The 12,073-nt window shown below is 50.4% G+C and overlaps 1 protein-coding gene across 8 annotated transcripts in view; it reads right to left on the bottom strand.

The window, feature by feature from the left end:
* Nucleotides 1-8,989, bottom strand: part of ADA (adenosine deaminase) — a 34,897-nt gene extending 25,908 nt beyond the window's left edge. For 4 of the 8 annotated variants that reach the window (XM_025998740.2, XM_072735761.1, XM_072735762.1 and 1 more), the window contains exon 1: nt 1,082-1,228. In XM_025998740.2, coding sequence (XP_025854525.1) covers nt 1,082-1,114 — 33 coding nt within the window. In that variant the 5' untranslated portion in view covers nt 1,115-1,228. Of the gene's footprint in view, nt 1-1,081; nt 1,229-3,510; nt 3,595-4,794; nt 4,870-8,868 lie in introns of those variants that run through there. The other 4 variants (XM_072735758.1, XM_072735760.1, XM_072735759.1 and 1 more) reach the window with 3 other exon arrangements.
* Between the last annotated feature and the right edge of the window lie 3,084 nt (nt 8,990-12,073).

The raw sequence follows: 12,073 nt of genomic DNA, 5'->3' as shown, positions 1-12,073 counted from the left end.
CGAGGGAATCCAAAAGTATTTTAAAAAGAAAAAAGAAAAAAAAGCCTTCACAAGGAAAGCAGCACCAGTGATGGGGCATCCAGACAAGGCATGAAGGAGGCATAGGGTGGGGTCCAGCAGGAGTGCTCCCCCGCTCACATCAAACAACGTCTGGAAGGGGGTAGCTGAGCATTTACCCTACGATGAGGGTATCAGCGGTGGGGGCCAGGCCTTACCTCCTCCGGTGCTGCCCACCCCTCCTCCAGCACTCCCACACACACGGGATTCTCACCAACACTTTTGTGATACCTGCCATCATCACTCACACCTATTTCTCAGAGAGGTAAATGGAGTCTGATTACAACTCACTCCTTCCCATCACCACCACCCTCCAGCAGTCTCAAACCCTGCTGACAGACCCCCGGACCCCTCCCGCCTGTGGACTGAACCTCCGTGCTCCAAACCTGATCCAGCCTTTCCCGGGAGGCCACAGCTGGTGGGAGGAGGGACCACGGAGTTATCCCTCCAGGCCAGTGGCTGTGTCTTGGCCCTAAATGAACCCAGGGCCTAAGGCCCACTCAGCCCCTAGCAGGGAGAGGGGTCGCCCTGCTGCCCGCCCTCCGCTCTACGGCACGGTCCTTCCGACTGGCACATCCACAAACCTGAGCTCCTGGGCGCTCCCAAAACCATCACAGTGTTGGGGTATACAACACAGTGTTTCCGCAACACTTGAGGTGCCTATGGGTGTAGACACCCGGCCCCATTTTACGGCCGAGGTTCCAGGGGTCGAGCCCCCTGCCTGGGCTCACACGGCGACCCAGCGCCGGCGGCGCCCCAGGCCCATTTGACAGGTAGTGAAACTGAGACTCAGGCCAAGTCAGGGGCAGAGGCAGAACACGGAAGCCAGCCGGGCGCCCGGGGATTCGGGACCCTCCCGGCCTCATTGTCTCTCACTCAAGGGCCAGGAGGCAGCGAGGGCCCGAGCCGAGGGAAGGAAGCGGCTGCAGGGGCCCCGATTCACTCCCGGGCTGGGGACGCCCCTAAGGCCTCCAGCCAGACCAGGAGGCGGCCCCCCCGGACCCCGAGCCCCGCCCGCTCTCACTTTGGGCTTGTCGAAGGCGGGCGTCTGGGTCATGGTGCCAAGCGTGCGCCCCTGCGCGGCTCCCTCCGCCGGTCGGTGCTCGCCCCAGGACCTGCGGGGACCGCGGCGCGCCACGATCCTCTTAACGAGGCCCGGGGCAGGGCCCGCCCCGCCCGGCCCCGCCCCCGGCCCCCGCCCGGCCCCGCCCCCGGCCCCGGCCCCGCCCCCGCCCTCGCCGAAGCCCCGCCCCCGCCCGGCCCCGCCCCCTCGTCGAAGCCCCCGCCTCGCCCCTCCCCTCCCCCGCGGACCTCAGTTGTGCGTTTCCCGGATCCGTGACCCGCGCGCCAGCGCCAGGCCCGGGACGCCGGGTTGGAGCCACCTGTGGGCTCAGGCTCCAGCCGCCCGGCCCCTCGGCCTCCCGCCCGGCCCATCGGGCAGCCTTCAAGCCACCGCCGGGGCGCCCGCAGCGTGCCAGGCCCCCGCTGGAAGCTGGGAACCGTGAGCGTCCAGACTCCGTGGGACTTGCACTCTACTGGGCGGGACACACGTTCATCACAGAATCGCTCGACATGAATGTGTAGTTGGGGGACCAGCGTGGCTTGCAGGTCGGGGAAGGGTTCTCTGAGTTTCCTAGGTGAAGGGTTGGGGTGGAAGAGAGCAGCCCAGGGGAGGAGGACGGCTCTGCGTGAGACCCCAGGAGCTGGGAAATGAAAGGCGAGGAGGGGGCCTGAGCAAATACCCTCCTAGGCATTCACCCTCCAGAAGCCTGCCTGTGTGCCGTCAGGGAACATTTCGAGGATGTTCACACCAGCACTGTTCCTAACAACAAAAGTATTGGAAACACCCCCAAGTGCTCATCCACAGGGAATGGGCAAATAAACTGGAATACTCACACCATAGAATGTTACACAACCGGGAAATGGAATGAATTTCTGCACGGCAGAGAAGCGAGATCTCAGAAACAATTTTTTTTTTTTCCAGAAACAATTTTAAATGAAAAAACAAGTTGCAGAACATATACACTATGGTGCAACTTTTAGAATGTATAGTGAAAGCAAAACCAAAAATATGCATGTTTAGATACATGCATGGGTAGAAAAAACTTTTTAAAAAAATATTTTATTTATTTCTTCATGAGAGACACAGAAAGAGAAGCAGAGACAAAGGCAGAGAGAGAAGCAGGCTCCCTGTGGGGAGCCGGGTGCAGGACTCCATCCAGAGACGGTGGGATCACGCCCTGGGCCAAAGGCAGATGCTCAACCACTGAGCCACTCAGGTGCCCCCAAAAAAACCTTTAAAGGGAAAGACAAACACATATTTGGGAAGAATGGTCTATCTCGAGAGAATGGGGAAGGGGGAGGAGAGGAGCTTACATTTACATTCCAGTTATTGGTAATGTTCCAGTACTTGGGTAGTATGGTGGTTTTAGTTTATTTCATAATATTATAAATAAATTAATAAGTAAGGGGAAAAGAGAATGAGGAAATGGGAATGGAGTTAAATAGTCAAGTGAGAGCTAGGTCACACAGCGGTGCGTGTGGGACATGGCGAGCGATTGCTTGGTCTTTTTCCCCTGAAAACACTGGAACACTGGAAAATCAGTGGACAATGTAAATAGAGGCAAAACGAAATCAAACTTTTATTTGGGGGGAAAAGTAGTCTCCAGCTACTCAGAGGATGGTCTGGGAATCGTTGGCATCGATATCACCTGGGACCAATCAGAACTGCAGACTATTAGACCCCTTCCCAGCCCATCTTTACAGATAAGGACACTGAGGCTCAGACAAAGGAAGAGTTTGCTAAGCAAGTGTTGGAAGTGGCAGAGACGGAATTTGAGTTTGAATCCAATTCTAGGGCCTTCACTCTCTGCCTTATTACTATCTCCCCAGCCCCTGTCATGACTTTCAAGTCTCTCTCCAACCTCTGTTCCTTGACTTCCTGGCACATGCCCCAAACACTAGTCAACCTGGAGGACTGGCTGGGCAAGTAAAGGTGACCACAAGTTCTTTGCTATTCCTCCCATTGCAAGAGTTTCCTCATGTTGTATCTGGGCTCCATGGAGGGACTTGTTTGATACAACGCAGTGGAAATGTCATTCCTGGACTTTAAGCCTAGGTCATAAGCAACCTTGCAGCTTCCACTGGGGCATCTTGAACATTCTCCCTGGGAACCCCGAGTCACTCTAGTCTTGGTGAGCCGGGCTTTTCCGCCCCTCCCACCAAGAAACTAAACATATTCGTGAAGCCATGCTGGACTCGCCAGACCAGAATGGTGGCCAGCTGAATATGTGACTTCAGTCACACCATGTGGAACAGAAGAATTACCCAGCTGACCCCAACCCAAACTCTTGACTTACAGAATTGTATGTAGTAAAATTGTTATTTGAAGCCACTGAGTCTTAGGGGTAGACCTGTCTGCACAAAGTAACAGGAATGCTGGTGCCTACTCACCCCAGCCCTTCCAGTCTCTGCACCAGAGTTTACTCCATCCTGACACCTGGAAAAGCCTTTTTCAGATCCTGCACTACCGAAATCCTGCAGGTCAAAGACAAACAATCAGGCTGTATGCTGCATATCTGTTTGCCCCTCCAAATGCACACTCCCTACCCTCTTCCACGCTGCTGTGTGCCAGGCAACCTGACCACTGTGGAAACACCAGCAAGTTCTCTTGACCTCTGGCTTCTGGCTGCGTTTGGTCAATAGGGGGCACCAGCAGGAGATCAGAAATTGCCGGGAGGGAGAAGTCAGGATGTTTATTCTTTCTCTCCCCCTGCCCTCATGTATAGTCACTTGGTCAGTTGTGTCTCTGCACCAAGGCCACAGATCCTGGCAGGTGGTCTTGTCCTCACCATCCTGGTCCCTCTGCCCATCTTCAAAGGCAATGATTTCCTTTTGTTACTACCCCCAGGCTACTGCAATACTCCTTATTGCTCCCTGTAAACTTTGTTCTGGGTTAGGGTGCCCAAGAAGCAGAGCCTGGGGCAAAGATTCGAGTGCAAGTAGTATATTTAGGAAGAGATCCCAGGAAACAGTGGCAAGGCAGTGCAGAGAAAGACCGAAAGTGAGCCTGTGGAGGCAGGCTATGGGCCAAGGCACCTAGAGCCCAGTCCTCCGGGGAGCTCTGGGAGGCAACAGGTCTCTCAGACTTAACCCAGCTGAGGAGTGAGGAACCTGGGAGGTTCATCTGCCAACCGCCCTTTGCCTTTGTTTGAGGGCTGCTTCCAGGGCATTGGCCCTAGCACTCTGGGCTTGCTCAACGCACTGGCTAAGCTTACATCCCTGGCCAGAAAACACACCTGCAGCAGAGAGCGAACGAGATTAGCAGTAAAGCTCCATGCAGAGATGATGCTAAGGGCATGTGGGGTGGACCCACCCACAGCTTTGTAAATCATTTATTTTTTCCACCTTTATTGAGGTATAATTGACAAATAAAACTGTAAATAATTAAAGCATACAATGTGATGATTTGATAGACGTATACATGTGAAAAGATTTCCCCCATCAAGTTAACGAACATACTTATCACATATTTTCCTCTCTCTCTCATCCTCTCTCTCTCTCTCTTTTTTTTTTTTTTTTTTTTTTTTTTGGTGAGGCCATTTATGTTCTACTCTCCTAGCACATTTCAACATTTCAGTTATGCATCGGTTATACATTAGATCCTTGGACCTTATTCATTTCATAACTGAATGTACATAATGCAATTCCCCTCAGTTATTCAGTCTGCGTGTTTACCTGGTTCCTGCCAGGCTCCTGAGTGATATAGACAGGTCTGAAACTTCTCCACATCAATCAAGGGTGAGCCAGTGTCTACACAGTTGGAAGAGGGGTAGAGAGATAAAAATCTCACTCACAATCTAATTCCAGGGACGCCTGGGTGGCTCAGTGATTGAGTGTCTGCCTTCATCCCAGGGCGTGATCCTGGGGTCCTGGAATCGAGTCCTGCATCAGGCTCTCCACAGGGAGCCGGCTTCTCCCTCTGCCTATGTCTCTGCCTCTCTCTCTCTCTCTCTCTCTCTGTCTCTCATGAATAAATAAATAAAATCTTAAAAAAAAATCTAGTTCTAGCCAACAATAACAATAAATGCACGAAAACAGAGAACTAAGGAATAAGAGTATCCCAATTGGAAACAACTGGTCAGGAGTATCATCTCCAGCTAGACAAAGAACTAAGCTGGGACCATAGCTTTGGTAACAGTACTACAGAGCCAAATGTAATTGTTCGAGCCGTGAAGCAGAAACGTTACATAACAGAGAATATCAGGCTTTAGTGGCAGATTATCAGTCAGGGTGATCCTAGCTACTATTACACACAGGGTGTTACAGATATCCAGCAGATATGCTAGAAATAGCGTTCCTGCTTATATAACAATTCTGAGCAAGTGTCAACTCTCTCTAACTGGTCCTTCTGGGATTCAGGTTGAATCTTCAATAGGTGGGTCTCAAGTGGCCCTGGGGGTCATCACTACTCCAGCCATTCACTGGGCAAAGAGAGTATTAAGGAGTGTTGGGGGTTTGAGGGGCAGGGCTCTGAAGTGGCACATCATTGCAGCCCATGCTCAATCATCAGCTGGATAACGTGCCCCACTGAGCTGGGGGAGAGCCTGGGAAATGTAGTCCAGCAGCACACCTGGGAAGGTGAGAAGACTACAGGTGTGGGTGAGTGCTAGCAGTCTCGGCTGGAGTGGGAATACATCTTCCTCCAGGTAGGTCTTCTCCTCCCCTTCCCATAAGAGTTGTCATCAACTGTGTGTCAGAGAATCCTGTAACCTCATCTAACCTTAACAGCCAGGTGGAGAATCTCCAAAGGCAGGACAAGGTCAACTTATCCTGGATCCCCAGCCCTACCCCAGGGCCTGGTGGAAAGTAGGAACTCACTACCTGTTGGCGGAGTCATAGAATGTGAGTGATAGAATGGAAGTCATTGTTCTCTAGCTCCTGAGATATATGGGATGCCCTTACCTGAGCGTGACCTTGTGTCCAGCCCTGTGCATGACTTTTTGTCCAGCCCTGTGGGGGGATCAGGCTGCCTTGGATTAAGGAAGGGCAAGATAATGCCTAAGGAAAGAATTTTAAGACGTAGGCAAAATCCCTCCCTACCTCACACACTCATACCAAACTTGTGTCACAATGATAACTACTGTTTAGTGAGCGCCTATTTTGTGCTGGTCACTTATTCACATGCAGATGCCTTCATCTAGAGATTCCCCCCTCCCCCAGTGGCCCGATGATGTAGGTTCTGTGATTAGCCCCATTCACTGGTGAAGAAATCAAGGCTCAAGGTGATAATAGGTGGGGGTGCCTGGGTAGTTTGGTTGGGTGTCTGCCTTCGGCTCAGGTCATGATCACAGGGTCTTGGGATGGAGCCGCACGTCAAGCTCCTGGCTTGGCGGGAAGCCTGCTTCTCCCTCTCCCCACTGCCCATGCTCTCTCCCCACCCTTCTCAAATCAATAAATAAAAATGAAATCTTAAAAAAAAGAAGTGGTAAAAGGTGAAGCTGGAATTTGAGTGTGAAGATATTAGATGCAGAGCCTGTGCTCTTGACTTCTGTTAGTATTCAAGAGAAAGCAGGATAGATTGGACAACAGCCAGGCCTGGGGGAAGAGCCCGGGACAGGCAGGCGGGAGCCCTGGGTTCATATCCGGCTCAACGGCTGGCTCTGTGTGACTGAGGATGGGCCACCTCACTTGTTTAACACGTAGTTCCCTAGGCTGGCTCTGTGCCAGGCATGAAGGATATGCCGAAAAAAAAAATCCATTCTCCCAATGCAGCAGAGGAACTAGCAGTATCAATTTGATAATGGTATGACAAGGGTCATTAAGTATTTCTTCTCCTTGGCTCTATTGTCTTCTGTGAAACTTTAAGCAAGGAGTTGGAAAGTCAAGGGTTGCAAACTCAAAGACTGACAGAGCAAGCATGGAATGCAGACAGACTGGAGTCTTGGCTCTACCACTTCCAGCTCTGTGACTTGGGGCCAGTCTTCTCTGGGCCTCAAATTCCTCATCTGTTGAGTGGAGATAACACATAATACATACCGAGCTCATGGGATAATGCATGGACATCCCTAATTCATAGGATAACCTACATAGATACCTAACTCCTAGGATAACCCATAGAATACCTAGTTTGTAGGAAAACCCATATACAAATCTAGCTCATAGGCAACCTATATACATACCGAACTCATAGGATATCATGAGCTAACATATATGTACACAAGCCTAGCTCATGGGATAGTACATAGACGTGCCTAGCTCATGCGAGAGCAGGGGAAGGACCATGCCACGGGACAGCAGATGTCCCATATGAATGCTACCGTGCTGAAGTACGGATCCAGTGACACCGGATGCCCCACTTATTCAAGAAAATCCAGAAACCACAATTTTAATGTTTAAAATGTGTTCAGACAGATGGAGATTATACTTATCATGGTGAGCACTGAGTGATTTATAGAATTGTCAAATCACTATGTTGTATCCCTAAACCTAATATAACATTGCGGGAGAAGTATACGTCAATAATAAAATTTAAAATTAATCAAAACCAAGAGGTATAGTTCTAAAAATATTAATAAAAAAGCAACACTGGAAAAGAAAATGTATTCAGGGCACCTGGGTGGCTCAGTTGGTTGAGCACCTGCTTTCAGCTCTGGTTGTGATCCTGAACTCCTGGGACTGAGCCCTTCATGGGGCTCCCTGCTTGGTGGGGAGCCTGCTTCTCCCTCCCCTCCCTCCTCCTGCTCTCTTTCGCTACCTCTGTCACTATCTCCGTTTCTCTCTCTCAAATAAATAAATAAAAGGTTTTAAAAAATGTATTCAAATATCTCCTAATTTTAAAAACTTTGTATGAGCTAAGAAAAACATCAATGGACTAAATTTTGCTCCTGGCTCTGTGGACTTCATAACAACCAAAATCTTTGCTTATTCTGACCTCTGAATAGGAAAGAGGACAAGGGAGGTGTTGTCCTCAACTCAAATTTAAACAGACAGAATTAAGATCCATTGCACAGGACAGAAAAATTCTTAAAAAAAAAGATTCTATTTATTTATTCATGAGAGACAGAGAGACCGAGTTATAGGCAGAGGGAGAAGCAGGCTCCCTCTGGGGAGCCTGATGTGGGACTCGATCCCAGGACCCCAGGATCATGCCCTGAGCCAAAGGCAGATGCTCAACCACTCAGCCACCCAGGCGCCCCAGGATAGAAAATTCTAAAACAGTAGCCAAAACAAGAACGAAGTTCATTTCTGTCATGTAAAAGAAGTCCAAAGGTAGGCAGTGCAGGCTGCTATGGCAACTCGGTGAAGATGGTTCCTTCCACCTCTCTGCTTTGCCATCCCTGGCATGTGGCCTTTATCCTCATTGCCCAGCATGGCTGCTGGAGCACTGGCCATCACATCTGCAGCCCAGAGAGCAGAGAGGAAGAAGAGCTCTCTTCCTTCAAAGATAATTCCTGATTTCCTCACAACATTCCCACTCCTAGAGTCAAATGGCCACACCTGAGTGAAAAGGAGACTGAAAAATGCCCGTAGCTGGGAGGCAAGGTAGCTAACTAGAAAGCGAGCTCTGGTTACTCAAGAAGAGGGTGGTAGAAATTGGGAGGCAACGAGCCGTTGGAGCCACAATGCAGCGTCTGATGCGTCAGGAGGGTGTGTGGAGAGGGGAGGGCTGTGGCCAGGCGGCCAGGCCCTGCTGTCCACTTCCCCTCTCCCGCCCCCACCTCTTTGAGGCTCTCACTGACCAACAGAAGGAAATAGGAGAACAAGACTGAAGGAGACCAGCCGAATATAACCACGAGAGCAGCAACTTACCAAGGGCCGGTGCTAGTCCAGGCCTTGCGCAGAGCCCGTGCGAACGTGACCTCAGATGAGCATCTGCCGGGCTCTCTCTTGGGTGAGCCTCCAGCCATGGTGGGGATGTGCCAGCCAGTCAGGGAGACCTGGAAGTCCCCTGGGATCACCCCCCGCCCCCCCCCCCCCCCAGCTTTCTGCTTCCAGTCCTGTCCCTCACCTCCGTCTTTGGAGGTTCCTGGTGTCTCTCAGCCCTGAGCCTTCCTGAGGATCTTCAATTGTCTCATGTCCTGATGGCTCCCCGCGCCCCCCCCCCCCCAACAAAGAGTCAGGTTTCAGCTTTCTGAGTTTCTTCAGTCAGCCCCCACTCACCATCTGTTCCAGCTTCTAGAATTTGGTTGACGCTTCTCATCTGCTGTTAGTTCCTCACGTGGTCGCTTTCTCCCAGTGGATAGGTGTGCATTAAAAAAAAAAAAAAAAAAAAAAAGCTTTGTCATTTTATTCGACTTTCAGAGAACAGCAGAGGTAAAGAAATGTGTTTAGTCTACCAGGTTTAGCTAGCAGCCTCCAGCCTGCATTCTTGACCAGGGACACCCTTAACACGTGGGATGATCCCCCACGCCCACCCCACCAGCCCAGGCACGTTCCTCTCCTACCTCCATAGCCCAGACCTGCTCATCAAGGGCAGGCACCTTGGCTCCCTTTACTTTGCACTTAGACAGAACTGGGCAGCCGATGGCAGGTGGTTAGAAGTCCCCGATGCGGCTCATTCCTAAGAAGTCAGGTGTGGGCTTTAACAGGTTAAAATTCCAAGGTAGGGATGAGAGCCAGTCATTTTCCGAATTGGAATATCAGAGTAAATGTCCCTCTGGAGGAATAGTCTCACTGTGTTTACAATGGATTCCAAAGTCAATGTTCAAGGCGTAGGCCACATAGAGTCACACTTGTCCTCATAAGCCCTCAGGCAGGTGCCAGCTTGCACACACACACACACACACACACACACACACACTGCCTCTCGGTGAGTCTGACGCAGCCAGCATTCGCTCTCGAGTTTTCTCCCGGTGTCTTGGTTAAGTACCTGCAGGAGATCCTGGTTTGGGTTGAGAAGCCATGTTATGTGACAATATGCATCTTCAGACCCTGGGATCCCCCTCAGTGGATCGTGATGTTCGTGACACTTATAAGAGAACAGGCACATGGTCCCCAAGAACTAAGGCGACCAACCATCCCAGTTTGGTGGGACTGAGGGATTTCCTGGGACACAGGACAATTCCAGGGAAGACTGGATGGTTGGCCACCCCTCGAGAACACCTATAATACAGATTTACTCCTCACACTCTCTCCTGGGCATACACTTGTTGCACATGGAGCTGAAAATGCTTATTCTCTGCTCTTTACCACCATACCCCAGGCAGAGAGTAGGGCAGTTCAGAGAGTAGGCTCCGGAACCAGGATGCTGGGGTCCAAACCCCAGCTCCAACACTCACCAGCTTTGAAGCAAGTCATTTCATCTCCCTCTGTCTCAGATTCCTTAGCTATAAAATGGGAACAATAGTAATAATGAGTTCTCCTCCACAACGTTATTGTAAGGATGAAATGAGTAAATAGATATAAAGCACTTGGAATGTATATAGTCCACAACCTCTTATCTCAAACCCTGATGTCTCAGGGCCCTCACATGCTTTGGAGTTTGGGAAGTTTTTGGGTTTTAAGAAGCACATACCAGGGATGCCTGGCTGGTTCAGTTAGTGGACCCTTTGACCCTTGATCTCAGGGTTGTAAATTCAAGGGTAGAGATTACTTAACAATAACAGAAAGAAGAAAGAAGGAAAGAAGGAAAGAAAGGAAGGAAGGAAGGAAGGAAGGAAGGAAGGAAGGAAGGAAGGAAGAAAGAAAAGAGAAAAAGAAAGAAAGAAAGAAAGAAAGAAAGAAAGAAAGAAAGAAAGAAAGAAAGAAAGAAAGAAAGAAAGAAAGAAAACACCGTATGTCATATAACACATCAGTGGGGTCTGGGGTAGCATCCCATAGTTATAAACACGTTAATACTTCTGCAGAAAATAACGTGAATATTTATCTGTTCAGGGTAGGTTTTTCCACCAAACGAGTTTAGTGCTAACCTTATTTTGTTCAGAATTTCTTGGATTCAGAAGTGTGGGGAAGGGATTGTAGACATGTGTACAGGTTTGCTGTGTCATTGTTTAATGCACATCTAGTCTAAGTGCCACGTAATTGCCCCTTAAGGACAACTCAGGCTTTTGTGCCCAAGTTCCCCATGGGTTCATGAAGCTTCCTAGTAGGGCCTTTGCACCAGCAGCTCTGAGGGGACACTCTCTTTCCTTCTTTCTCTACTCAGACCCTCAAATGTAGTCATTTCTTTCTGTTCCTGTCAATATGCTGATGGTGGGTGGTGGTGGCAGTGGGGTGGTTGGTGGTCAGTGGTGGTTGTTGTTGGGGGGTGTGGGGGTGTTTGTTGGTGGTAGTGGTTGGCAGGTGGGGTATTTGGTGACTGATGATGTTTGGTGGTGGGGTATTTGGTGATTGGTGGTGGTTGGTAGTGAGGTATTTGGTGGTCGGTGGTGGTTGGCGGTGGGGTATTTGGTGGTTTGGGTGGTGGGATGCAAAATCAAGTCTCCAAGCACCTTTCCTGGTCTGAGCTGGGGAGTCAGCTGGGCCCCAGTGGCCAGCATCAGGGTTAGGGGTGGAGGGTGGTCATAAGCTATGGAGAAGTGATGAACAAGCTGAGCTTCTGGCAAAGCTGCCATGGGTTCTAGGCAGTGGCCTGGTCTGGGCAGGTGAGAGAGTAAAGCCAAAGGATTCCTAACAGCCTCTGGGCATCCACAAACACCTCCACAGCAGATGCTACTTTACTTACAGAAAAGTGTCAGAGGGGACTCTGGGAAGGTCCCTGGTTGGGATATGTTTTGGGCACTCCAGAAATGCATGCCTGGCAGGTGCTCGAGGTACTAGGGAGTTGCAGTGGCTGCAAGGGGGCAGGCGAAGCTCCCCAGCATAGCCACTGGGAGAGGGCTCACCTGGAATGTCCCTGCACACATCACAGAGCACCCTCCCCACCCTCCTGACGGTGACATTCCTGGCACAACAACCTTGACATGGGATTGTTTTGCAAATCATTTCTTTCTGGAGTTGATTGTCTGGAGAGGAAAACTGGCTTCTGCTTCTTTGCAGTGGAGCTTTGGCAACCAAGGGCATGGGTCCTTGGGGC

This window comes from Vulpes vulpes, chromosome 14 (assembly GCF_048418805.1).
Source record: "Vulpes vulpes isolate BD-2025 chromosome 14, VulVul3, whole genome shotgun sequence".
NCBI lineage: Eukaryota > Metazoa > Chordata > Mammalia > Carnivora > Canidae > Vulpes > Vulpes vulpes.
This window is presented reverse-complemented; position numbering and strand designations above follow the sequence as displayed.